At 46.9% G+C, this 27,500-nt stretch overlaps 3 protein-coding genes across 3 annotated transcripts in view; 2 read left to right on the forward strand and 1 right to left on the reverse strand.

Moving 5' to 3' along the window:
* The window catches only part of eps8l1a (EPS8 signaling adaptor L1a), a 13,496-nt gene extending 10,186 nt beyond the window's left edge, over positions 1–3,310 (reverse strand). The window contains exon 1 of the mRNA XM_035530359.2: positions 3,156–3,310. The gene's annotated coding sequence lies outside the window, so the exon portion shown is untranslated. The remainder of the gene's footprint in view (positions 1–3,155) is intronic.
* A 2,661-nt stretch (positions 3,311–5,971) lies between these two features.
* Positions 5,972–18,627, forward strand: slc6a16a (solute carrier family 6 member 16a). The gene is made up of 12 exons (XM_035527732.2): positions 5,972–6,345; positions 10,314–10,545; positions 11,533–11,690; positions 11,971–12,097; positions 12,537–12,712; positions 12,915–13,025; positions 13,174–13,415; positions 13,700–13,877; positions 14,022–14,223; positions 14,413–14,572; positions 14,735–14,897; positions 16,105–18,627. The coding sequence occupies exons 2-12, from the start codon at positions 10,314–10,316 to the stop codon at positions 16,423–16,425; spliced, it is 2,070 nt and encodes a 689-aa protein (XP_035383625.1). The 5' UTR covers positions 5,972–6,345; the 3' UTR covers positions 16,426–18,627.
* A 998-nt stretch (positions 18,628–19,625) lies between these two features.
* Positions 19,626–27,500, forward strand: part of slc17a7a (solute carrier family 17 member 7a) — a 23,991-nt gene continuing 16,116 nt past the window's right edge. Inside the window, exons 1-2 of the mRNA XM_081711646.1 lie at positions 19,626–19,851; positions 26,236–26,488. Coding sequence (XP_081567772.1) covers positions 19,790–19,851; positions 26,236–26,488 — 315 coding nt within the window. The 5' untranslated portion in view covers positions 19,626–19,789. The remainder of the gene's footprint in view (positions 19,852–26,235; positions 26,489–27,500) is intronic.

A 27,500-nucleotide genomic window follows, 5' to 3' on the forward strand; every position in this document is an offset into this window, starting at 1 on the left:
GAGAGAGAGAGAGAGAGAGGGAGAGAGAGAGAGAGAGAGAGAGAGAGAGAGAGAGAGAGAGAGAGAGAGAGAGAGAGAGAGAGAGAGAGAGAGAGAGAGAGAGAGAGAGAGAGAGAGAGAGAGAGAGAGAGAGAGAGAGAGGGAGAGAGGGACAGAGAGAGAGAGAGAGAGAGAGAGAGAGGGAGGGAGAGAGAGAGAGGGAGAGAGAGAGAGAGAGAGAGAGAGAGAGAGAGAGAGAGAGAGAGAGAGAGAGAGAGAGAGAGAGAGAGAGGAGAGGGAGAGGGAGAGAGAGAGAGAGAGGGAGAGGGAGAGGGAGAGAGAGAGAGAGGGAGGGAGAGAGATGTTAATAGTTGTGAGCAGTTTCCTTCATAGTGAGTATTGTCACATTTCATTTTACATTTACGTATACAGCATTTAGCAGACACTCGTACCCAGAGCGACTTACAAAAGTGCTTTGTCATTTCCTCATTTAACACATCCTAGTACAGTACAGTAGGATAGAGTCCAACATACCAATGAACTAGAACACTAGAATACAGGAATCAGTGCTGATGACTAGAAGTGTGAAACACAAACTCTATAAAATACCTTAATCAGTGCAATAAACAATAAGTGCTAGAGTTTGTTAAACAACATAAACAACATAATCAATACCCTACAATAAGTACTAAATTAGTCAGTCAATAAGGGAGCAGTGTCAGTTGTCCTTTAAATATCACATCTCTGTTTGGCTCAGTCACACATTCCAAAATGTTAGCTGAATTTCGGTGTGAATTTGCTGTACCATATTCAATGAGCCATTTTAGTGACCCTCTTCCTCTATTTATCAGTGTTGTACCAGCCAGTCACGGGTGACTCTGGGGTGAATTACACAGGCTTGGTCAGCCAATCACAGGTGACTCTGGGGTGAATTACACAGGCTTGGTCAGCCAATCACGGGTGACTCTGGGGTGAATTACACAGGCTTGGTCAGCCAATCACGGGTGACTCTGAAGTGTCTTACACAGGCTTGGTGAGGCAAGCACAGCTGTCTCTGAGGTGACTTACACAGGCTCAGGGATTAGTGCAGTCCTTCTAGCATGTTTAGGTGTGCAGTGATATTGCCTGAGCAGAAGCTGATCCGTATGTAGTGTTTCAGAGGAAGTCTGGTAGTTCTCACACTCCTAGAGTGGTAGTTAACAGAGGGACTCCTAACTAAAAACCATAAAACTACATGGGCAGCAGTAGCTGAGGTACTGGACTAGTAATCAGAAGCTCACTGTTGGACATAATTATAGGTTGCTTTGGATTGTGTCAGCTAAATGCCATAAATGTACATTTAATTACAGAGAGACTAATTTCACAAAATTTGCAACAGTGCAAAATTATAATTGCCGAAAAAACACTGAATTGCAACAATAGATAATCGATTGTCACATTTTATATTCTCCTTGGATTATGTAGCACCGCATAACCCCTGCATGGCACTTAATGATCTCCCTCTGTGTAAGTGATTTTGAACAGTGAGAAGCTCTGAGGTTATTCCTGTCACTGCTAGTCCAAGATCAGTCCGACTTTCCAGGTTGGGAAGGCCGCAACACTCTGGATTCAGAGTACCGGACAGTGATCCACTTAGCTGTCTCTACATGTCTGGATATTTGTGTGTCTGAGCAGAGCAAGCACTGAGATGTGAAAGGTTTGTGGTGCTCCAGTATCTGAGTTCACTAGCGTTTGTAATGTTTTCATAGTTTTGCATTTCAAAAGCCTTCGTTGCATTTTAAAACAATAATATGATCTAACCATGACACCTGAGACAGCGCTGTGGAAACATGCTGAGAGCAGACTAAAACAATTTATGACAGGGATGAGGGACGTCACATGCAAAGTTACAAAGTGTTCTGGACTTTGTTTTTAAAGAGTTGTCGACTTTATTCACACACTCTACATAAATGAACAGGTTTTGGGGTTTTTTGCATTGTTGTGTATGGTGTATCTGTAAGGTGGTACCTGTGTAGGTGTAGGAGTAGGTGTAAGATGTAGGTGTAGTTGTAGGTATAGTTTTAAGGTGTAGTTGTAAGTGTAGGTGAAGTTGTAAGGTGTAGGTGTAGCTGTAAGGTGTATGTGTAGTTGTAAGGTGTAGTTGTAGGTGAAGTTGTAGTTGTAAGGTGTAGTTGCAGGTGTAGTTGTAGGTGAAGTTGTAGTTGTAAGGTGTAGTTGTAGGTGAAGTTGTAGTTGTAAGGTGTAGTTGCAGGTGTAATTGTAGGTGAAGTTGTAGTTGTAAGATGTAGTTGCAGGTGAAGTTGTAGTTGTAAGGTGTAGTTGCAGGTGTAGTTGTAGGTGTAGATGGGTCCATATGTGCCTTTTCCTTGTAGCTGATTTACAGGTTTCTAAGTCACTTAAGAACCTGCTGTAGAATTCTCTCACACCTCAGACGCCAACACAGAATAACTCCAAATACAGAATAACTGACAATGTTTACCTTAACATGAAAACTCATGACAGTTTATCTTACATGATCTGTAAGCAAGACAGAAACACTGTCACATTAAATAATTTATCAACAGACACTTTTATGATCAGCTGAAATGATCTGGAATTGTACCACTCCGATGTGAACTGTACTTTTTGAATTGAACTGCTCCTGAGTAACTGATCACTCCTGCACTAATTATCTGGTATTGATTGGTAATGTCTGGTATTCACTGATATTGTCTGGTATTGATTGGTAATGTCTGTTATTACACTTGTATGATAAAGTTTTTGTAGTACTTCTAGCACTTCTAGTCATCAGCACTGATTCCTGTATTCTACAGTATTCTAGTTCATTGGTATGTTGGACTCTATCCTACTGTACTGTACTAGGATGTGTTAAATGAGGAAATGACAAAGCACTTTTGTAAAGCTTTCAGGACAACAGCGTCTGCTAATACAGAACATGTGAATGTAAATGTAACCCACAGGCTGTCCGTCTTCATAACATACACACATACGGCAGGGAAATGCGAAGGGATGTGAAGTTTAGGGTTTGGAAGACTGGTCACATGCAACAAAAGCCCTTTTGAAGTCTGTTCAAATGTTACTCAACCACTCCACCTCGCAATCCTTCCATTTACATTTTCAGTAGCAGGTAATGTAACTAAATTTAAGAATGTAAACATTTTCTGTCAGATTCTTACCTTAAGTGTACGTGTGTCTCGCGTCCTTGTTTACGTCTACTAGAGAAACACAGAAACTAGACGAACAAGAACACCTGTCTGGTTTCTGCCAAGTTCTCTCTCTCTCTCTCTCTCTCTCTCTCTCTCTCTCTCTCTCTCTCTCTCTCTCTCTCTCTCTCTCTCTCTCACCCCCCCCCCCTCTCTCTGTGTGTGTGTGTGGGTGTGTATTTTGACTCACTGCCTCACCCACAGCAACAAAACTAAAGTAGTGACAGATAAAATGACTTACGTTCTTTATTGTTTAGAAGTGTATTTATTCTCACACTTCCACCCATAATGATTTCCACACACCTACACGTGCGCATACACACCTGCTTTCATGTCACTGCGGAGCTGCGTGTGGTGAGTGTGCAGTCCAACCTGTCTGTCCAGTTCTCGCTCTCTCTATTCATGGCATTACAACAATTCCATTACCTCAGTGCTTCACTATTAGTGTTTTTCTGAGTTGGTGAAATACATTTCCTGAAATCTCTTCTTTTCCCTATAAATATAAGATAGAATCAACTCAAAACTATTTAATCTGCTCAAAACACTCTATCAAACGACACACAAAGCTGGCCGGTGTATAAACACAGTTATTACACACCAAGACATTTCAAAACAGTGCAGGCCAAAAATACTATATTCAGGAATTTTTCATGTTTTTGTATTCCTAAAACATGTTTATTGGTGTATACTAAAAAACCACAAACAAACTGTCACGTTGAGCGGTTAGGAGGTGGACACATATGCTGAGAAACACGAGATTTATTATGGGCAAGTGCAGAGTTGTAATCATTCTAACAGTTCAGGGTCATACAGCCAACATGTAGAGTCCAGGAACATGTGATGAACTGAAAGGAACTAAACACACAATGACAAAAACAGCAAGTTATAACAAAAACACACACAGCGATAAGAATACAACACTAGTGAATAACAAACCATGCAGAGAAAACACAAACAGTGTCCAGGATTAACACCCATGCTAGGAATCACAACAAGACCTGGATTACAATAACCAGCCACAAGACAGCACACTGTGCGAATACACAGTCTAATAAACACCAACAAGACACAGGTGCAAATCATAAGAAGCAGAGAAAATGTAACAAGGAAGTAAAGGAAAAAAAACACGAGACAGGGTAACCATGGAGACAGGGACAGTAGGAGGGCAGCCAATCACGACAGTAGCCCCACAAAGCGCGAAGCACAGAGGCACGCAAAAACAAAAAACAAAACCAAAAGCAAGAACTGGCAAGACAAGGAGCAGAAACACTGTGATACAGACATACGTGTTTATAGAGCAGAAACACTGTGACACGTACATACGTGTTTATAAAGAAACACTGTGACACGGGACATACGTGTTTATAGAGCAGAAACACTGTGACACGGGACATACGTGTTTATAGAGCAGAAACACTGTGACACGTACATACGTGTTTATAAAGAAACACTGTGACACGGGACATACGTGTTTATAGAGCAGAAACACTGTGACACAGACATACGTGTTTATAGAGCAGGAACACTGTGACACGGGACATACGTGTTTATAGAGAAACACTGTGACACGGGACATACGTGTTTATAGAGCAGAAACACTGTGACACAGACATACGTGTTTATAGAGCAGAAACACTGCGACACGGGACATACGTATTTATAGAGAAACACTGTGACACGGGACAGTGTTAGAGAGCAGAAACACCTGTGAGGACAACGTGTTTATAGAGCAGAAACAGTGTGACACGGACATACGTGTTTATAGAGCAGAAACACTGTGACACGGGACATACGTGTTTACAGAGCAGAAACACTGTGACACGGACATACGTGTTTACAGAGCAGAAACACTGTGACACGGACATACGTGTTTATAGAGCAGAAACACTGTGACACGGACATACGTGTTTATAGAGCAGAAACACTGCGACACGGGACATACGTGTTTATAGAACAGAAACATTGTGACACGGGACATACGTGTTTATAGAGCAGAAACAATGATTCACTAACACTCCGGGACATGTGTGACCACTTCGTGCTGTTTATTTTTTTACTGGAAATCATATAAGAATCAGATAACAGCGGTGGTGATACTTTTTACCAACATTCATGCAAACCAGTAGCAGTGAAACCATCTCCATTTCGCTGGACCCTACAAAGAAACTCTTTGGACCCAGACAAACTCTTCTGGATGCAAACAAACTCTTCTGGAGGCAGACAAACTACTCTGGACCCCGACATCTCTATCGAATGTCAGACATGTAGAATCTGACCCATTCAGTTGCTTATCTAAATCTATATACTCATTATCACATTTTCCTAATCTATTACACCATTTATTTATTTTTTTGTCCTGTATGAAATAGTAAGAAACCTTGAAAATAAAATCTTTGCTTTGGCTGAAATAGTAAAAGCAATGAACTTTTAATGTGGTTTAATGTGTACAGGAAAAGCTACTGCGTTTTTCTTGTTTATAGAACTGAGTGGTGGGCACTGAAATATTGACTAGTAATGTCCAATAGTGACAGAGGTGAGGAATGAAGTGGAGGAATGTGTCGCTGTGTCAAGCTCGTTCCTGCACGGTGCGGGCGCCCTCGCGTGGAAGGCTGCGGGCAGCAGTGTCTCGCGGGGGGGGGGGGGGGAGTAAGTGTACTGTGTACGTTATTACCGGGCGCAGGCTACCCTGCATGCAGAGGGAAGTGATACCCAAATACCTGCCAGTAGGGTACGAAAGTGTACAGAGCTCTCCACACGCGCACCTCGGCCCAGGCAGAAAGCTCCATACAGGACCCCTGGCTTCCTTACCCCCGCGTGCTTACACCCAGCGCGCTTTCCAGCGTCCTTCGGTCCCACGAGCCCGGCAGCCCGCTACAGCCTGCGCTGCGCGGGGAAGGCGGGGTTCCTCGCGCTCGGGGCGTCCCGCCCGGTAACGGTGGTCCAATGAGCGAGCACCCGAGCGCACGAGGTCTTAAGTTTCACGACCGTCGGAGTGGTGGGTTCTAACGCTACCGACGTGGCGTTAGCTCCATGTAAAGCTACGGTTACGTCTTTCTTTCCCCGAGCAGAGACAGACGGTAACACCGAGCTAACGGAGAGGAGGCGGGTGCGGAAAGTCCAGACAAAGTGCGGTGCGACGGACAACTGCCCCGCGCGCGTCGAGGTAAGCAGCTGGCACGAGCGCATTCCTCCAGTCCCTGTGCGCGGACGTCTCGCAGTTTCCACAACACGATAGCGTCGTGTAAATATAACTTTATTTACACCAGTAAGCGTACATTCTGTAGTTTTCCGCTTCCCTTGGCTGGGCTTAAACGGACGGTTTAAAGACTCCGGATGTTTGGAAACAAATGTGTAAACGTGCAGATTTGCACCGTGCGATTATGTTTCTGTAGAGCTGAACATAACCACGCACGGTTCAGCCAGTCTGTCGGAACAGGCCCACTGGCCTCATGTAACGTCGCCAACTTTTAAAAAGCGAGTGTGAAATGAGGTGGGGTGTTTCATTGTCATTAACTGTGAACAAACACTTTCTACGATGTTGGGTGATGACTTCAAACAGCCGCTACAAGCAGCTGTAGCGCACAGATAAAAGTCCAGCCATCAACGCCTGCTTTTTCAAGGTGTATTCGAACACACACACACACACTTTGTGCAGCTCGCTAAAAACGGCCTCCAGTAGACGCACGCAGAGACGCAGCCTCAGAGCCAATCAGCGGCGCGTGAGGACAGTGGTGTTCATCGAAAGAAATTAAACGGAGCAACAACTACGTTACATAACGCTTATATTGTCATTTTGAGTACGTGAGCAACAGTATCCATGGTTACGCGGTTGTGAAGGTAGTCCTGGACGGAAAGCGTTGTGGCTCTCGGAGTCCACCTCCGTCGTTCGTATGGGCGTGAGAAATCCCCGAACACGTGCTGTGACACTGCTCACTTGCGTTATATATAGAAACAGAGGAGACAGATGTCAAAGGGCTTGTGTTATTCCTGGGAGAGCTGGATAGAATGACCACAGAACTCACTCCCATACAGGCAGGAGGTTACCTGGAGAGCATCCCAGTTCTGTCAGCTCTGACATTCTTCTTGCCCCTGCGTCTTCACCTTCACACTCACAGCACTGGCACAGCCTTGTCCAGGGCACACAGAAGCGCTTTGTAGAATACCAAAAGGCTGACATCCTGGCTAGAGTGGAACAGAAGACAGTAAATGTTTTTAAAGTCTTCTTTAACTTCTTACAGTCCCAGTGAAAAGGTGAGTCTTTACTCTTTGAAGACAGCAAGTGGAAGTTCATTCCAGCACTTCCTGGGTTCCAGGACAGAGAAGAGTGGTCTCGAGGGTCTGTGGATCAAGTTGAGCCCTAACAGAGGGCAGCGTGGTGGCACACTGGACATTAATTAGGCCATTTAGGTGTGGGGTCCTGTCATGTTATGATGTCCAGGTAACAGCACTGTCTGTTTCGTCAATAAGGTTAATAGGCTCCCCTAGGGCCTCTGACGCAGAGACCCTCCCTCTCTCCCTCCCTCTCCCCTCCCTCCCGCTCTCTCTCCCCCTCCCTCCCGCTCTCTCTCCCCCTCCCCCCCCCTCCCCTCCCTCCCGTCTCTCCCTCCCCTCCGCCCTCCCTCCTCCCTCCCTCTCTCCTCCCGCTCTCTCTCCCTCCCTCCCGTTCTCTCTCTCCCTCCCTCCCCTCCCTCCCTCCTCCCTCCTCTCTCCTCCCTCCCCTCTCCCTCCCTCCTCTCCCTCCCTCCGCTCTCTTCCTCCCCTCCCTCCCTCCTCTCTCTCCCTCCCTCTCTCCTCTCCCTCCCTCCCTCCCTCGCTCTCCCTCCCTCCTCCCTCCGCTCCTCCTCTTCCCTCCCGCTCTCTCTCTCCCTCCCTCCCTCCCTCCCGCTCTCTCTCCCTCCCTCCCTCCCTCCCTCCCTCCCTCCCGCTCTCTCTCTCCCTCCCTCCCTCCCTCCCGCTCTCTCTTTCCTGTGTTTTGCAGGAAATTTGCTATGAAAATTTACATGAATAACTAAACACTGAAAGATATAACATTTAAAGAAGACATTTGTGTTTGGTAAATGTTTACGATAATCATGGTGAGTTCACATATTTAAAAAAATCTAAGGTTACTGGGAAAAGAACTGAAACTAAACTGAAATTTGGCAGCGCACAATCAGAGGTGTTAGCACAGCCTGGAAGAAGACACAAGAACAAGAGAAAACCGAACAGGCCTAATTAAAACCAAATGGCAATGCTGGACCGTGTCATTCTATTGGTTGAGGAGGTTCAGAACAACCTCTACGTCTACAGATGATCCTTGTTGTGTTCAGGTCTGCAAAACCTGCCCTTCTGTCACTTTAATTCACACACAATCTCCATTGCGAAACATTTGGCGATTAATACCTAAAATAACGTGTGTGCTGACTCCGTTGGTTTAATGTAAAAACACCTCCAAATCACACATGCGTTAATGCAACCCGACAAGTAGAGAAAATGTACTACTGTGCTCTTTTGAAGCCACAGCCTTCCCTAGATGTTAGAAGATTAATATGGGCTTCCACGAGGCTGCAGCAGTTACACTCCCCTCTTCAGTCTCTCCACTTCCTGCAGTGAAGGTCCATCGTGGATGTCCTAGGCTCCTCTCTCACCACCTATATGAGGAACTGCTGTGTTCTCGTGTCCGTGGACTGCTTGACTGTGTGATCTGAGGCGTGTGCGGACTCAGTGAAGTGCCTGAGCTGCACCACAGAAACCAGGAGCACACAAGTCGCCGGACATGACTGAGGTCTGCATCTGGCTGGACATCCAGCTCTCCTGATGCAGGTTCTGGACACCCACAGAGCTGGTGTTTGGTGTTTGAGGGGGATGTTGAGAAACTCCATCACTGCCTTCGTGCTGTGCACCAGTGCTCATTAAAGATGTGTGTGACTCGCAAAGCTGGGGGCCGTTGCTTTCACCAGAGACACAAGTGTGTTTCTACAACCCGCATCGCAGAAAGGACCGCTGCCCCTCGCTCTGTCTGTGTGGGAGCAGCGCTGTTCCCTTGTTAGTCAGTCCTTTCCCTGTTGTTATTTCTCTGTTAAATAAGAGTGTTTCCACCGGACGAGGTGGTGTTTTCTGGTCCTCCATCACTGCCGGGGTAGCTATATACTGGAAACAGCAAACTTTAAAGGAAAGAGGGAGACCTGTGACCTGTGAGGTTGGAGAAGAAGGAGTAAGGAGTCTAAACCATTTACAGAAAAAGCAATCGATTAACCCTTCATATGACCCTCTGAGGAGAGAGACTGGGTGAAGGAGCCAAGGAAAGATGACGGAGAGGAAGGCGATCAAAACAGCTGCTGAAAATGAGGAGCGAGACCATCACAGAGAGTGGGGAGAGGAGAGACCATCACAGAGAGTGGGGAGAGGAGAGACCATCACAGAGAGTGGGGAGAGGAGAGACCATCACAGAGAGTGGGGAGAGGAGAGACCATCACAGAGAGTGGGGAGAGGAGAGACCATCACAGAGAGTGGGGAGAGGAGAGACCATCACAGAGAGTGGGGAGAGGAGAGACCATCACAGAGAGTGGGGAGAGGAGAGACCATCACAGAGAGTGGGGAGAGGAGAGACCATCACAGAGAGTGGGGAGAGGAGAGACCATCACAGAGAGTGGGGAGAGGAGAGACCATCACAGAGAGAGCATGAGGTGGAGCTGGTTTTGTTCTTCACATCCCTCTCTCCCTCCCTCCCTCTCTCTCTCTGGGGCACTCGGTGTCCCTGCAGCAGTTAGTGTTTGAACAAGGAGGCACCTTCATTGCAAACTCAAGCAGGGAACTTTCACAACTTGGTGTTGCATAATCCATGTCCACACTGGTCTACAGTGCTGTAATCTTCTGAAGAGAAGGAAACCGAGGTGCACGTCTCCTCGGTCATTATTAGAGAGCTGCTTTCACTATGGTGCACGTTACTGGTGCCTAGAAGCTCAGATGACAGATGAGTACTACTGAAGACATCCTTACGTAATGTGCAGAATACACGGTTCCATAATCAGCAACGCAGCAATCCAGGGTGTTACCCAAGGACTCATAATACTAGCCATGTTTATTCTCTAAAATATCACAACTGAAGTCCTTGAGATTCCCAAATTTTCAAAAATCCTCTCTTTGTCCTAGATGGAGAAGTCTCAGTTGCCTAGCGACGAGGGAGGTCCTGGATTGACAGAGAGCTACTCGGCAACAGCCCTAGTGTCTAGAGATGGGGCGGAGCCTGCTGGAGAGGCGGGGCAGGGGGAGGAGCGTCCTACGTGGGACAGCAAGCTGCAATACGTCTTGGCCCAGGTGGGCTTCAGCGTGGGCCTGGGCAACGTGTGGAGATTCCCCTATCTCTGCCACCAGAACGGAGGAGGTATGTGTGTGTGTGTGTGCGTGTGCGCGTATGTGTGGATTCCCCCATCTCTGCCACCAGAATGGAGGAGAAACGTGTGTGTGTGTGTGTGTGTGTGTGTGTGTGTGTGTGTGTGTGTGTGTGTGTGTGTGTGTGTGTGTGTGTGTGTGTGTGTGTGAATTTCCCTGTCTCTGCCACCACACACAGACACCTGTCTACCTCCTCCTTCAGAATGTGTGATTGTGACTGTGTGGATTTTTTGATGTCTTTAACATCAGTCATAGTGACACCCTGGTACCACAGAGTTAAAATTCCCTTTGCCTCTACGTATTGTACATTTCATATGAAAATGTCTCAATTCGGTTGCCTTGAATGCACACTTGAGTTGCCAGTTTATTGCTTAAACCCCCGATCTGAGAGGATGACAGACCTGCGTTGGCACTATGCCCAGACTTCCTCACACCAGCCTTTCCCAGGTTTACAGGAATAGTGTAAAGAGCAAACATTTCCCAGATATCCCTGACCCTGTGAACGGAGAAGGTTAGTGGCTCCTGGGGTCAGAGGAGAGTGGCCAGGTCACTGCTAGCAAACAGAATATCATCTCTGTTTATGGGACTCTGTCTCAGATGAGCTCCAGCTGTGTGCTGGCGCAGTGCATGTCCTAACCTGGACCACTAACAGTGTGTTAAACGATTAAAACATCCCAGACTGGGCTGTTGGCGGGTGGCTATGAGGTGTTGGGTTGGTATCACTCTGGTGGTTCAGAATTTGTCCTGTCTGGTATGAGCAACACAGGCTGGTAGAGGTGTGGAGGGGTGTGTGGTAGTGCTTTGAGGGTATTGGGTATGTGTAGGGAATGTGGTGCTGGAATGTTTATATACCCAATACCCCCTGACAAACATCAGTGACACGGTACAGTGTAATTACTCGTGGTTTGTGCTTCAGAGTGTGTACAGTCCCTGGGTCTCTGCACTCTAAGCCTGTGTCCTCGTCTCTCTCTGGGTGCAGGGGCCTTCCTACTGTTGTATGTAGTGTTGCTGATGGGGGTGGGAGTTCCCCTCTTCTTCATGGAACTGGCTGCTGGCCAGAGTATCCGCCAGGGCAGCATCGGAGTCTGGAAGCACATCTCCCCACGCCTCGCTGGGATCGGCTACTCCAGCTGCATGGTAACGCACACACACAGTGCAGTAGAGCTATTGCGTGGTTCACAGGAACAGTCTCTGAGCTCGGCTGACAGGTGAGTCTCAGTGTGAAACGGAGGCAGGGGGCTGTAGCTGCCTGCATCACTTAGCAGAAATAAAGTCCATGAACAGCAGAGCTGCAGATATTCTACTGCACTTCAATCAGCTACGTCACTTCAAAGTCTTTTGAGAAACAGTGACCTTGGATGTGTGTGTGTGTGTGTGATCTGTTCTGACTGCGCCTCTCTCTCTCATATTCATGCAGGTATGTTTCTTTGTGGCTCTGTACTATAATGTGATCATTGCCTGGGCGCTCTTTTATTTTGGGAACTCTTTCCAATACCCGTTACCATGGCAAAAGTGTCCTGTGGAACCAGGTGGCAACCTGACAGGTGTGTTGTGCACAAAGCAAATGCATGTGATATCATTCCAGTTTATTTCAAATACACATTCACACCCACGCAGGCCTTCCATAGTCTCGTGGTTTGTAGTCTTGTGTTTGGATAAATGTGTTCTTTTTTACTCAGTCCTACAGTCTGTTCATGGAGGCAGTCTGTGTGTTGTCATGGTTTCAAGTTTCAAGTTTGGTTTATTCGTCACATAGGTTCGGCTTGTCTGAGTGTTCTGATGTTTTCTTTCCTGATTGTCCATTCTTGTTCAAACAGCTCAAATGCTGACCTTTGTTTTCCCACTTCACAAACATTCTCTCTCTCTCTCTCTCTCTCTCTCTCTCTCTCTCTCTCTCTCTCTCTCTCTCTCTCTCTCTCTCTCTCTCTCTCTCTCTCTCTCTCTCTCTCTCTCTCTCTCTCTCTCTCTCTCTCTCTCTCTCAGTGAAGGAGTGTGCTGCTAGTTCTCCCACCTCATTCTTCTGGTTCCGGAAGGCTCTGGACATCTCTGACTCTCTAGAGCAGTCTGGACAGTTGAACCCCGTCATAACGGGCTGCCTACTAGCAGCCTGGACCCTGGTCTCTCTCGCCATGATAAAGGGCATAAAATCATCAGCCAAGGTACTGTGTACCATGTGGTCTATCAGTAAGATGCTGGCAAACACACACACACTCATTTGTTCATGTTGCAGTTGCCAAATTCACACCCTTAAACTGTGTCCTTGGAATATCTAGTGTTAACATTCCAAATGTATGCAATGGAAAACAAAGCAACAGAAGTCCTGATTACGTGTTGTCTTTCCGTGCGTGTGCCTTCCTCCAGGTGATGTACTTTTCCTCCATTTTCCCGTATGCTGTGCTAGTCTGTTTTCTGATCAGAGGCCTGATGCTGGATGGAGCCACTGAGGGCATCATTTATATGTTCTACCCTAAGGTAACCCTGACCCTTAACCCTAACCCTTAGGTAAGCAAGACTAGCCTGACCCTTAACCCTAATCCTAAACCTAAGGTAAGAAGTTGTACCCTGACCCTTGTTATTGTCATGTTAATCCAATCCGTGTCACCTGCGTGTCGCGCTCTAGCTGCAGATTTGGCGTGAGGTGCAGGTGTGGCGCCAGGCTGCCACTCAGGTGTTCTTCGCGCTCGGTCTGGGTTACGGCTCTGTGATCGCCTACTCGTCCTACAACCCTGTCCACAACAACTGCCACCGCGACGCCATCATGGTCTCTGCTATCAACTTCATGACCTCAGTTCTGGCCTCCCTCGTCATCTTCATGGTCCTTGGCTTCCGGGCCAAGAACGTCGCCCTGGAGTGTGTGGCCGAGTGAGTGAGTGAGTGAGTGAGTGAGTGTGTGTGTGTGTGTGTGTGTGTGTGTGTGTGTGTGTGTGTGTGTGTGTGTGTGTGTGTGTGTGTGTGTGTGTTGCTTTTTTTAATTTTTTTTTTTATGGGCAGTGGTGCTCAGTGCACTAGTAATCAGAAGGTTCAAGTCCCATCACTGCCAAGCTGCCACTGTTGGGCCCCTGAGCAAGACCCTTAACCCTCAATTACTCAAGTTCTAATTGTAATTTGGATAAAAGTGTCTAATAAATGCCTAAATGTAAATGCAGGAATGTAGCTACGATGGTAGGAATGTCAACTCCGGACTCTCAGCACCGGTTCCCGTCGTTCAACACGTCGGAGCCCAGATCCATCCTGCTGCACAAGTACAGGGAGTGGTACAGCCAGTACGGAAGCCTACTGGGGTCAAACTTCACCGACTGTGACCTGGAGAGAGAGATGATCAAGGTAAAGTCCACTCTCTTGCACGACTGAAGATGACACACAAACGCTTTTTCTTCTCATGCTTCTAGTTGTCCGTTAAGGTAGTTTCATTTTTTTGGAACGTGACCGTGCCAGGTCCTGCGCTCACCTCTGTGTTCTCCTGGGCAGGGCGTGGAGGGCACTGGACTGGCGTTCATTGCCTTCACCGAGGCCATGAGCCTCTTCCCTGCCAGCCCCTTTTGGTCAGCCCTGTTCTTCCTCATGCTTCTCAACCTCGGCATGTCCACCATGTTCGGCACCATGCAGGGAATCCTCACACCCCTCATGGACAACTTTAAACTGCTGGGTCGTCACAAGACCATCTTCACAGGTTCAGTCACACACACTCGCATACACTTGCTCACACACAATCACATACACACACTTTTGCACGCGCGCACACACACGTTCGTTCATATTCACTCAAATACAAACTGACGCGCAGCCATGTTGTACATACAGTACAAACATACATGTACAAGCAGTGTGTGGTCCAGCACCCCTGTGCCGTTGTGTGCAGTCTGTGTCTGCATGCTGGGCTTCTTCCTGGGCCTGATCTTCACTCAGCGCAGTGGGAACTATTTCGTCACCATGTTCGACGACTACTCTGCCACTCTGCCTCTGATAATCGTCGTCGTCTTTGAGACGGTCAGCGTCGCGTGGATCTACGGTGCTGACCGGTACGACTGAAACCACCTTCAAAATATTTTTAGAATTATTGTACAATAAATATATAAATATTATATATAATATATAAATGTTCTATGTATTGTTATTGCTTGCATTTTGTTGCCTGTAGTTGTACAGCGAGAATCATCTTGACTGAATCTGTTGAACTGCAGATTTCTGGATGATGTGGAGGTGATGCTGAATTGGCGCCCCCCGGTGGTGTATAAGTACATGTGGAAGTATGTGTGCGTGCTGGCTATGCTGAGCCTGCTGACGGCTAGTCTCCTGCGCATGGTCTTCAGATGGCCCAGTTACACTGCATGGAACCACACCACGGTAACACACACGCTTGCGCACACACACACTTTCCAAAGTGACAGGCTCTGAACAAGGGAACTGGGTCCAAGTTATATAATGTCTTCAGCACCGACTGTCTGTAACATAAGAACGTTTGTGTGATTCATGAATGGCTATTTAGAGCTCTGCTCATTAAAAATGCCTGCTAATACCCCACCGTCCTCTGAATTCTCCCAACTCCTGTTTCAGAGAAAACTATTCAGAAATAAAGATGTTACAAGCGTATATGAAAGTGAAGGGGGAATTACCTCTTCCTCGTTGATCTGGTACTACTCAGATATCAATTGAAAACATATGAGACGTATTGTTTCTTGGTTGTGAGGTGAGAGATGAGACCAGGAGTTAGTTAGTGGTGAGTTAACTCCCCTGGTGAGAGCTTCACAAGCGACACAGTTCCAGAGAAAGACCACTGTACCGTCACCAGCACTAGATCAGCCTGGGATAAACCGGTGGGATTATACTCTACTGATTATGTTTGAAGTCCTAAACACAACGTTCTCAGTCTGTTCCGAGCTGAACATCAGGGTCTCGGACGTTTCCTCTGTTGAGGGGACGTGGGTCACTGAGACGAAGGAGACTCGCACAGTTAGCTGCTAACAAGAGAGGGGCGCTCCCTGAGCAGCTGTGACAAGTCTCTGCTCCTGTGGGACCCATTCAGCAACGGGCTCCCTGTAACCTAAAGGTCAAGATAGAAAATTAGTGCTTAACCTAAAGGACAAAAGGTCAAGCTATAATTCAGTACTTAACCTAAAGGTCAAGCTATAATTCAGTACTTAACCTAAAGGTCAAGCTATAACACGGTATTATCGATAAGACGTTGTTTCACATCTGCAGGAAATGCAAGAGAATTACTTTGTCTTTTTTTTGTGTGTGTGTGTGTGTGTGTGTGTGTGTGTGTGTGTGTGTGGACCTTCAATAAAATGTTCATTACTAAGAAATCCCTGCTCACATAGCAGTGTGATAAAGATAATCTCACATTCAGAATTATAGTGGGGTTCAGATTACTTTGCATCCATCCAAAGGTGTAATTTGTCCTCATAGACCTGTAATGACCTGAAATGACCTGTAATGTTCTCTGTGCTGTTATTAAAAACAAACTTCATTACTTTTATGACTGATGGGTATGTGGTAGGTCAGCGTTCAAAGTGAGTTTAATACAATCATAAACTTTGTGCTTTTCCCCCAGGGAGCGGAGACTAGTCTGGAGTATCCCGGTTGGGCACTGGTGATGCTCTGTTTGCTCATCGTGACAGCCTGTCTCCCAGTTCCTGCTATGTACCTGTACTCACTCATCACACACAGGTGGGGCAGAGCAGGTGAGCAGGGGGGTGTGGCTGAGCAACCCACGGCATACTCCAAATGCAATTCTGCTGAGTCCAGCAGCCATCGTTGCCTAGTGGATGAGGATGGCACCCTGTCCCAGAGCACGTTCCTGCCACAGGGGGTGGACCAATACAGGCTCCTCCCACAACAGGAAGATGGGGAGGAAGACGACACTGAGGTGTGAGGAAGGACAGAGACACTAAAGACTCGAGACATCTGAGGTTTCAGGACACGGAGCAGTAAGGCCTTGTTCTGGAGGCGGAGTCACGCGGGGAGAAGGGGCCTGTTTATTGGATGTCGCTGGACCGATTGTATTGGACGGACTTACGTTGTTCATGAGCTGTAATGATGTACTGCAGGCCTCCACAAGAGTGCACTATTCATGTGAGCGCTGCAGGCAATGAAGCTCCCAGTCTGCACGCAGCTTTTCTCGACTTCCCCCAGTGCTTACCAGTAGTGTTGGATACCCCACGTCCCCCAGTGCTTACCAGTAGTGTTGGATACCCCACGTCCCCCAGTGCTTACCAGTAGTGTTGGATACCCCACGTCCCCCAGTGCTTACCAGTAGTGTTGGATACCCCATGTCCCCCAGTGCTTACCAGTAGTGTTGGATACCCCACGTCCCCCAGTGCTTACCAGTAGTGTTGGATACCCCACGTCCCCCAGTGCTTACCAGTAGTGTTGGATACCCCATGTCCCCCAGTGCTTACCAGTAGTGTTGGATACCCCATGTCCCCCAGTGCTTACCAGTAGTGTTGGATACCCCACGTCCCCCAGTGCTTACCAGTAGTGTTGGATACCCCAGTCACAAGCCCGTGTAACTGGTGTCCTACAGTAACTGAGAGAACTTCTTCTGTCTCACTTCTTATATCCATGTAGTCGTTCTTCATTTTTTTTCTTTTACATGTTTTTTGTCTTTCTTGCATCTTGTGTATCTGGTGTCAGTTGTTCTTGTGCAGGCTCCTCCCATCGTCTCTCCTTTCTTGACTTGTCAGACCTCTCTGCCCATGTCAGTGTGGTACGCGTTTGGCCCTCACCATGTGCAGGCTCTTATTTTCAAATGAAATATTTTACATTTGTCAGAAATCAGACCACAATGCAATAATAGTTGATTTTTAGAAACCCCACTATTTTGTAAGTGACAAATTCCCACCGTTTGGTTTGCGTATTCCATATCGTCAGCGTCCCGTGTGTGTACGGACTTTAACGTCCTTCCAGGTCCTGCTTCCACAGCTGCTGCTCATTGTGCAGGGCTCAGTGCTGCCATTGTTCTAGTTACCTCGGCACTCTTAAATATAAACACCCCAGATTTGAAGGAACAGCCCCAGTGCCAAATAGTGCCATTACAGGCCACCTCAGTAAACATACGAGATGAACATACAGACATGCTATGGGGAGTGAGTACACTGCAATACATTATTTTTAGATCATTTCAGTGTACTGTAGTTGAAAGCACAGGAAGGCTTCTAATAACTGCTGTTTCTGTCCATCTGTGTGTGTGAGAGAACATTCTGATTGTATTCTATTTATTTTCTCCTTGTTTAGTTTATTACACATTACCAGAGTAATGGTGGTGTGGACGTAGGTGGAGTGAGTAAGATGGACTAAGTACTCCGTCCTAAGATTCCCATGTTCTGCAACAGCCTGTTCGTGGTGACTGTGCTAGAAATGTGTGTCCATTACAGAACCTCCTTCTCCTTTTAGAAGCTGCATGATTCCTCCTGACAAAAATACCCAAAACCACAAGAAGTCGTGCTGAGAAGAAGCAGCAGACCAATCAGGGCTCAGAATGGAGTGGAGCCATGTGCTGAGTCAGAGCGGACAGCCGTGAACACGCCCTCACACTCCTGCCTGTTAAGAACAGTGAGACGCAGTTCTGTTACTGGGAGCCTGGAGCCCAGAAGGACCGAGCTGTGAGTCTCACCTCCCAGAAGCCAGATCCTATAACTCAGCACGGAGCTGGCAGTACAGGAGCGCCTGTATCTCTCTCTCTCTCTCACACACACACACACACACACACACACACACACACACACACACACAGACGGTGGACACTTAAGGCAGGTTATGTCCAGGAGTGACAAATATCCTGTGAATAGATACATGCTTGGTCTCTACAGAAAACAATTTAATTGAGTCACCCAACCTAACACATTGAGTTGTGAATTATTGTGGAATTATTGTGCCCCCCCCCCCCCCCCCCAAAAAAAAAAAAAAAAAAAATCCCCCAAAAACTATATCTCGGCTTGATTCCATTTCAGTAGCTGTTTGTGTCTCATGCATATTCTTTGTTTGTGTGAGTGTGTATGGGGGAGAAGAAAGAGGTTGTATCGTTTTGCTGGCCGCGTTTTAACAAATGAAATAAACGTATAGTTTGAAGTGCAAAGTTTGTCCTACATTCTATAATCCTACCCGCTTTCTAGTCATGCAAGAGCGTTTGGATTAAATAACGTAGACGCTCGCATATTTGCATACTGGGGTCACGACACTGCTGCTGCTAACGTGCACGCCGCTACGTGGCCACCTGCGCCGCAGGTCTGTGGCTCGAATATAGCAGATAACAATATAAGACCACAGTAAGTAAGCCACATTCAGAAGGCAAAACGAGTGGGTTCGGCTGTTCTCTGGTCAAACCAAAGATTCGGTTCAAACGTATTTATATTTTCGCTTTTATAACGGACGTCTCACGGCAGCTTTAGAGAAATTAAAAAATTCACTAGAAACTAAAACGACCTACAGGCGGATTACGCTCCGGGTCAATCCGTCCTGCAGAAATGTGGAACTACTGGCAAGAGGAAGGACAATTCAAACTAAATATTAAGCGCCGCTTAAATTCGATAAACACGACATACTGAAAGATGGCCCTCCGTAAAGAGGTTCACCCGGGGGACAAAATCTCAACAGTTAACGTATTTAAACACATTTAAATACTACACAAATCACAACTGCCAGAGACTACAAAAGCAAAGCAAGTAACTGACACTGAAAGCGGCACTTCTAGAGAATAAACCCCTAAAACCCACCAAAATCTAGAGAATAAACCCCTAAAACCCCCAAAATCTAGAGAATAAACCCCTAAACCCCCCCAAAATCTAGAGAATAAACCCCCAGAAATCTAGAGAATAAACCCCTAAAACCCCCAAAATCTAGAGAATAAACCCCCAGAAATCTAGAGAATAAACCCCTAAAACCCCCAAAATCTAGAGAATAAACCCCTAAAACCCCCAGAAATCTAGAGAATAAACCCTTAAAACCCCCAAACCCTAATGAATCTAGTTCAGGACCATGGATAGCGCGAGAGATCTAGTTACGAAGCCTGGAGGTCTGGTGCGCTTGTGCGCCGTGCGCGCGTCCTGTGTGGAGGAGGTGTGTGTGTGTGTGTGTGTGTGCGTGCGTCGGGGGGGCTGCAGGACCAACGGTGTGACAGTTCGAAGCGGAAAAAAGAGTGCGTGAGTAAGTGAGAGGGTGAGAAAGACCCAGAGCCAGCGTGCTCGAGCGGGAGTGCGCGCGGGACAGCATTACACCGGCCGAATTTGGGAGCCGCGAGGATGGAGATCCGTCCGGACCGCTTCAAGGCTGTGGCGGGGAAAACCCTGGGAAAGATACACAGGTAAGTGCGCACTCCGCGCCGCGCCGCGCCACGCGTCCACTAAAACCCGAACTTTTCCTGAAGGCACTTTTCCAAACATTTTCTCTTTTAAGTCTCTGTCGCCTCACTGCACGTTTATCGGTCAAAAGTAACGTATGGCACGGTTATGCGAAACGTGTGAGGAGAAAACACGAATATCTGGGGCTCCGATGGTGTGTGCAACGCGGGCTACAACGAACAGAGAGACAGCTCCGTTCATTAGGATAAAACACTCCGTACCACTACTTTCTCCTGCGCGCGTGCGTGCGTGCGTGCGTGTGTGTGTGTGTGTGTGTGTGTGTAGGTAGACAGAAGTTGTTGGGTGAAAGAGAATGTCGTGATCTTAGTCAGAGCTGTTCTTACATAATCTTCCGTTTGCAATGCGCGCGTACTGGCAGATTCTGAAGACTGTCCAGATGGACGAGATTAGGCTCGCGGAGGACCCGGTGACCACGCGGGGCCGCGGCTGCTCACTTTTCGTCGTTCCTGCGCGTTCTGCTGCGAGAAAGTAGTTCACCTTTAACGTCACCTAAGCGCGAGGTATCACTGCTTACATAGTCTTCCGGCGCAGATCGACGTGAGACCTTATTCCAAACAACTTTGTCAAATAAGAACAGAACGAGGTCGAGCAGAGGAGTCACGGGTCGCCCTCAAGAAATCCCAGAAATGATACTCGAAACATGGATCCGGTGCTGAAACATCGGAAACGTTAATCACTGCGCGACGCTGTTCACAATTACTCTATTAGTCAGATATTATGAGCAAATATTGTATCAAAATTGAAAGTTAAAGCGTAGTTGAGTCACTATATTATAATTTGATTTAGTTGTTATGTAAAGTGACCGAAATAAATAAACTCCGACAAATTCGACCCGGGAGGTAAAAATTCAGTTTACAAACATCGCTCGATAAAGATTGGAAGGATTCTATTTCCCCTTTGCCTAGAGCGATATGATGAAGCATACCTGTACTCGAGGATTTAACACCTGAAGTCATTTCAATGCCGCACGCTGAATGCTTGCTGATAGGACAGATGTCTGTGTTTTGGCGTGGCATTTGGCGTAGGGACTGCAGATTTCAGTCCCGTCCTAACATGGTTCATTATGAAACATGCATAGCGCACATGCGCACAAACGCCGCGTCCTAACTCCTGCGCGCACGCCGTATCTCGCTTAAACGCCCCACCCGTCAAACCATTCTGTGGGCGCACGCGAACACCAATGTAATTCAGAATCTGCGCGTAATTTTAAAATGCACAAATAAATCATATATAAAAGCTCGCTCTCTTTCTCCTGGGAGCTCGGGTCCTCCACCAGAGGCCTGGGAGCTCGGTTCCTGTGTAGTGTCTTAGCTGTTCCAGGAATACACCCCTCTGGTTACACCACTGACTTCAGTGTAGGAGGCTGAGGGTTTGAGTCCTGTTCACACACACACTCACTAACGCACTCACTCACACACTCACTAACACACTCACTAACACACAAACTCACTCACTCACACAAACACAAACACACTCACTCACACACACACACACACACACACACACACACCTGTTCCTCCACCCTTCTCTCCAGCCTCTACGCCCACCTCTCTCTTTTCTCCACCTTGCTGTCTTTCTCGCCCCACCTCCTGGCATTCACACACTCATCTTCCTCATCCCTCTGTACTGCCTCACCTCTCATCCTTCGCTCACTCATTCTTTCATCTGCCACACCATGCTCTGCCACACACACACACACACTCTCTCTCACACACACACACACACACACACACACACACAATCTCTCACACACACACACACTCACACACACACACACTCTCTCTCACACACACTCACACACACACTCACACACACACTTTAGCTTTCATTTCTAAAGGCGTCTGAACGTCAGTCGTGATCTAAATGTCCAACAGAAGGAGACGTAATATACTGAAACAAAGTTTAGGGAGACGCTGTCATTTATTGACTGTTTTAAGCATTAGTGAGGATGATTTAAAGGGTACTTTATTCCACCAATCACTGATCACCTCCTCAATACACACCACGCAGGGGCATTTTCCTCCACCAATCACTGATCACCTCATCAATATACACCACACAGGGGTATTTACTCACTGATCACTCACTGATTTACTCACTATTTATTTATACATGATGCATTTCTAATGGGGTTTGGAAATATCAACTTGGTTCATGCCTATCTGATACATGTAAAGGTCATGTGTGTGTGGCGTGTGTATGTGTGTGTGGTGTGTGTGTGTTTTGAAGGATTCTGTATGGAAGCCACGCTGCTATTGGTGGTGGGTTTGTGTGTGTGTTTGTGTGCACGCATGAGTGCATGCGAGTGAGCGAGTGAGTGCATGCATGTGTGCGAGAGTGTGTGTGTGAGAGAGAGAGAGAGAGAGAGATAGGTAGGAGGGAGGTCTCTCCTGGGTAACACATTCCCACTGCGACCCAATCTGTTCACTGGAGGCAGGGGGGGTGGGGATTTGGTTTAAAACACACAGAGACAGACAGACAGACAGACAGACAGACAGACAGACAGACAGACAGACAGACAGACAGACAGATAGACAGATAGATAGATAGATAGATAGATAGATAGATAGATAGATAGATGAGTGTTTTGATAGACAGATAGATAGATAGATAGATATAGATAGATAGATAGATAGATAGATAGATAGATAGATAGATAGATAGATAGATAGATAGATAGATAGATAGATAGATAGATAGACAGACAGATAGACAGAGATAGATAGATAGAGAGATAGATAGATAGAGAGGGAGGGAGGGAGGGAGGGATTTGTGGATTTCCACTGGTTTAATCTGTCCCTCATTTCAGTATCATTACAAATGACTACAGTGTTTCATTAAAGACAGAGAAGCGCAGCATCCCAAAGAATGAAGGTGAAGTGTGTGTCATACAGCTGCTCACCATGTCCAGGACTGATAGATGAGTGCACTGATCACTGATCACACTGATCAGAAGATGGATGATGGACTGTTGAACAGACAGAGAGGACAGAGGGATTATGCAATCTTTTACTGCTCAACCTTATCCTCTTATGGTGAGATTAAAGGGAAGTGTGTGTGTGTGTGTGTGTGTGTGTGTGTGTGTGTGTGTGTGTGAAAGAGAGAGAGAGAGACAGAAAGAGAGAGAGAGAGAGAATGTGTGTGTGTGTTTGTGTGTGTGTGAGAGAGAGAATGTGTGTGTGTGTGAGAGAGAGAGAGAGAGAGAGAATGTGTGTGTGTGTTTGTGTGTGTGAGAGAGAGAGAATGTGTGTGTGTGTGTGTGTGTGTGTGTGTGTGTGTGTGTGTGTGTGTGTGTGTGTGTGTGTGTGTGTGTGTGTGTGTGTGTGCGCGTGAGAGAGAGAGACCGACCGACCAACCGACCGAATAAACACAAAACACATAAAGAGAGTTAAGCAAGCAAATGGAAAATTCTTCTGGCCATTCTCTAATATCTCATTCTCTAATATCTCATTCCTCGAGTACTGTGACCCTCAAGTATGGCTCAGCTTGAAACACCGTGCTTCAGGTCTCATGGAGACAAGCATGGAGACTATTTTCTGTCCTGGCTCCAAGATGGTGGAATGAACTCCCACTTGCTTTCCAGACAGCAGAGTCCCTTGCAGTCTTCCAACACAGACTGAAGAATCATCTATTTGCAGAATATTTAAAAGACATCTGACCCTGCTCCTATGCTGACTTACTAAATTAGTACTTATTGTAGGGTTGTTTATTACACTGATGTTGTTTAACAAACTCTAGCACTTCTTGTTTATTGCACTTATCATTGTTTAAGGTAGACCTCATTGTATTTTGTACTTCTAGGTATGAGCATTAATTCCTGTATTCTACAGTATTCTAGTTCATTGGTATGTTGAACTCTATCCTACTGTACTGTACTAGGATGTGTTCTATGAGGAAATGACAAATCCAGATTGTAATCATTCCTAAGCAGTGAGGGAAGAGTATAGGAAGAGTATGGGAAGAGTATGGGAAGAGTATGGGAACAGTTAGTGAGTAGCTCAGTTGTTAAGGTGCTTGACTTGTAAAGAAGGTTGCTAGTTCAAGCCCCACCACTGCGAAGTTGCCACTGTTGGATAGAAGTGTCAGATAAATGCTGTAACAGTGAGGGCTCTTTATTTGCTTCATTTATATCAACGTTTAGAAACTAGGATAAAACTTTAGATAAAAGAAGCTTGGTCTCTCCTTCAAGGACAAACACTTCCTGCTGCAGTCTTAATTAATGTTATTCCTTAGTTCATGTGACTCGTACAAAGACTGTGTGTGTGTGTGTGTGTGTGTGTGTGTGTGTGTGTGTGTGTGTGAGAGAGAGAGAGAGAGAGAGAGAGAGAGAGAGAGAGAGAGAGATGTAAGAGTGTATTGCAAATGTTGGCACCAAAAAAGAACATTGCAATATGGTTATATGCTGACGTAGGAAAATCAGGGCAGGGAGATTCTGTCAGTGCTTGTGGGTGTGTGTGTGTGTGTGTGTGTGTGTGTGTGTGTGTGTGTGTGTAGGTGTGGGTGTGTGTGTGTGTGTGTGTAATGGTTAGTTGTTACAGACCTCTATGGTGTGCTATGGCGTAAGCTGCAGATGATCTGTAGTGTGTGGACCCAAATACACACACAGACCCAAATAACCTCCAGGACATGCACACACAGAGTAAGATGGGGAGGAGGAGGTAGCATATGTGCTCTGGTGGGCCTCCAGTCAGGCTTTGCTGTAATTATGCGCTCTTCCCTATGACAGAAACAGACAACCGGGCACATGTGGAGTTATCTGTGGGGAAGGTGAGGCTGGAGTAGACAGAAGTGGTGGGTGGGGCTGTAGGGCGTGGCTTTAGGGCGTGGCTTTAAAACATGTACTCCTCAGTTAATCAATCACAAGGTGTGTCTGTGTGTGTGTGTGTGTCTATGTTCAGGCATGTAGTAGGGCAGGTTGCAGTACCCAGATGGTCTCTTTTCAGGCCTCTACTTAACACCAATGTCTTGATGTTGATTGAGACACCTCCCATGTCCTGATGTTGACTGAGACACCTCCCATGTCCTGCTATGTACTGAGACTCCTCCCATGTCATGCTATGTACTGAGACTCCTCCCATGTCCTGCTATGTACTGAGACTCCTCCCATGTCCTGATATTGACTGAGACACCTCCCATGTCCTGATGTTGATTGAGACACCTCCCATGTCCTGCTATGTACTGAGACTCCTCCCATGTCCTGCTATGTACTGAGACTCCTCCCATGTCCTGCTATGTACTGAGACACATCCCATGTCCTGCTATGTACTGAGACTCCTCCCATGTCCTGCTATGTACTGAGATCCTATGCTCCCTCTGTCATGCAGTCTCTTGTTCTCCCTGTAGTAGATGTACTAGGTAGACAGCTACAGCAGATACCCACCATTACAGCCTTTTTTCAAACGCGCCTCCTGCACACACATATAATATGAACCTGCAGCACTGACGTGGCAGTCTGTCAAGATGAAGAATCCTTCCAAGATCACAGAGTTGTTGGTCTGATCAGAGAACAGTCAGATTTCCTTCTCGTTCAGGCCCGTTTGAGCTGCTTTTGGAACCCACTCAGTGAAATGGAGCCCCGCTGTCCTTCACCATGTTCCTGCAGGGGTCACGGCACCATTTCCGGTCTGTGGCTTGGCCTCCAACTTTGCAGGCATGTGCTGCTGGGGGTTTGGCCTTTGACCTCTTGTGCTTCGGTACAGAGCACCATGAGTTTCTCATCCTTCTGCTGCTGTTTTTATTTCTGCTGTTGATTTGGCTTGAACAGACAGCTGGTTGGTTTCATTTCAACTCATGTTATTTTTTTTCAAATTTGTCATTTGACATGTTGTTGACACATCATCCCAACCCTAGAAAGAACTACACCCACAAAATACGTTTTGGCATTTCAAAGTTAAGAAAAGACATTGCCCTGCTGTAATCTGGAGAGATGGTGAGACGGATGAAAACAATGAGAAGGAATCCTACGTCAGGGGCATTAAAAAGTGCAGAGTCGTAGAACAAATATGGACACGAGACATAATGAAGAAACAGAGCTCAGAAAATTAACAGTGTCAATGACTGTCAAGGAAACATGGGGTATAAATACACATGATAATTAGAACTAAACAAGAGACAGCTGAAAATGATAACAGGGGGGAACACTAAAAAAGGGTGGAACAGAGAAGCCAAAACAAACAAGCAGATGGAAATGACAACCAGGAAGTAAATAAACAAAGAGTCACGGTAGGAGTTGCTCTGTTCTGATTTGTATGTCCAGGTTTGTTTAATGGTGTACTAGTGTGTTTTTAGCCTGTTTCCTGTGGTATACGCTCTCCTTCCACTCACAGGATCCTCGAGAAGCGTCAGGCGGATGGGGAGACCATCGAGCTGTCGGCGGAGGGCCGTCCGGAGCTGGTGCAGGAGAAGGAGCTGCCCGTGGTGGACTGCACATGTTTCGGATTGCCACGGCGCTACATCATCGCCATCCTCTCTGGCCTTGGCTTCTGTATCTCCTTCGGCATCCGCTGTAACCTGGGCGTAGCCATCGTCAGCATGGTGAACGACCACACTGTCTACAGTGGGAAGAAACCCATCATACAGGTGAGGGCACCTTACTCCACTTTCATCAGACAGGTGAGGGTTCCCTTCTCCACCCTCATCATACAGGTGAGGGCTCTCTTCTCCACCCTCACCAGCATAAGGAGGCTGAAATATCTTCACTGCACAGCGGACATTAAAAGCCAAAGGTCTTACAAGAACTCATTCGATATCATGCCTTTTTCTGACATTGAGGGTTAAGGGACTTGCTTGGCAGTGGTGGGACTTGAACTGGCAACCTTCTGATTACTAGTCCAGTACCTTCACCACTGCCCAAAGCACCAGTGTGCTGCGTGGCTAAAGTATGTGGACACGCCTCCTAATGATTAATGTCAAATTATTCAGCCACACCCATATGCACTCTCCATAGAGGGACATTGGCAGTAGAAAGGGTCGTACTGAAGGGATCAGTGACATTGAAGAGGTCAACCACACCAACTCACAGAGCGAGGCTACCAACAGCCCAGCCATGAAGAGGTCAACCACACCAACTCACAGAGTGAGGCTATCAACAGTTCCACCATGAAGAGGGAGACCACACCATCTCACAGAGCGAGGCTACCAACAGCCCAGCCATGAAGAGGTCAACCACACCAACTCACAGAGTGAGGCTATCAACAGTTCCACCATGAAGAGGGAGACCACACCAACTCACAGAGCAAGGCTACCAACAGTTCCACCATGAAGAGGTCAACCACACCAACTCACAGAGCGAGGCTACCAACAGTTCCACCATGAAGAGGTCAACCACACCAACTCACAGAGTGAGGCTACCAACAGTTCCACCATGAAGAGGGAGACCACACCAACTCACAGAGCGAGGCTACCAACAGTTCCACCATGAAGAGGTCAACCACACCAACTCACAGAGCGAGGCTACCAACAGTTCCACCATGAAGAGGGAGACCACACCAACTCACAGAGCGAGGCTACCAACAGTTCCACCATGAAGAGGGAGACCACACCAATGAGGCTGCCATATGCTGAAGTAAAAATGTCTCTAGCTCTGTCTTCT

Source organism: Electrophorus electricus, chromosome 3 (assembly GCF_041902795.1).
Source record: "Electrophorus electricus isolate QZ-2024a chromosome 3, ASM4190279v1, whole genome shotgun sequence".
NCBI classification, from domain to species: Eukaryota; Metazoa; Chordata; class Actinopteri; order Gymnotiformes; family Gymnotidae; genus Electrophorus; species Electrophorus electricus.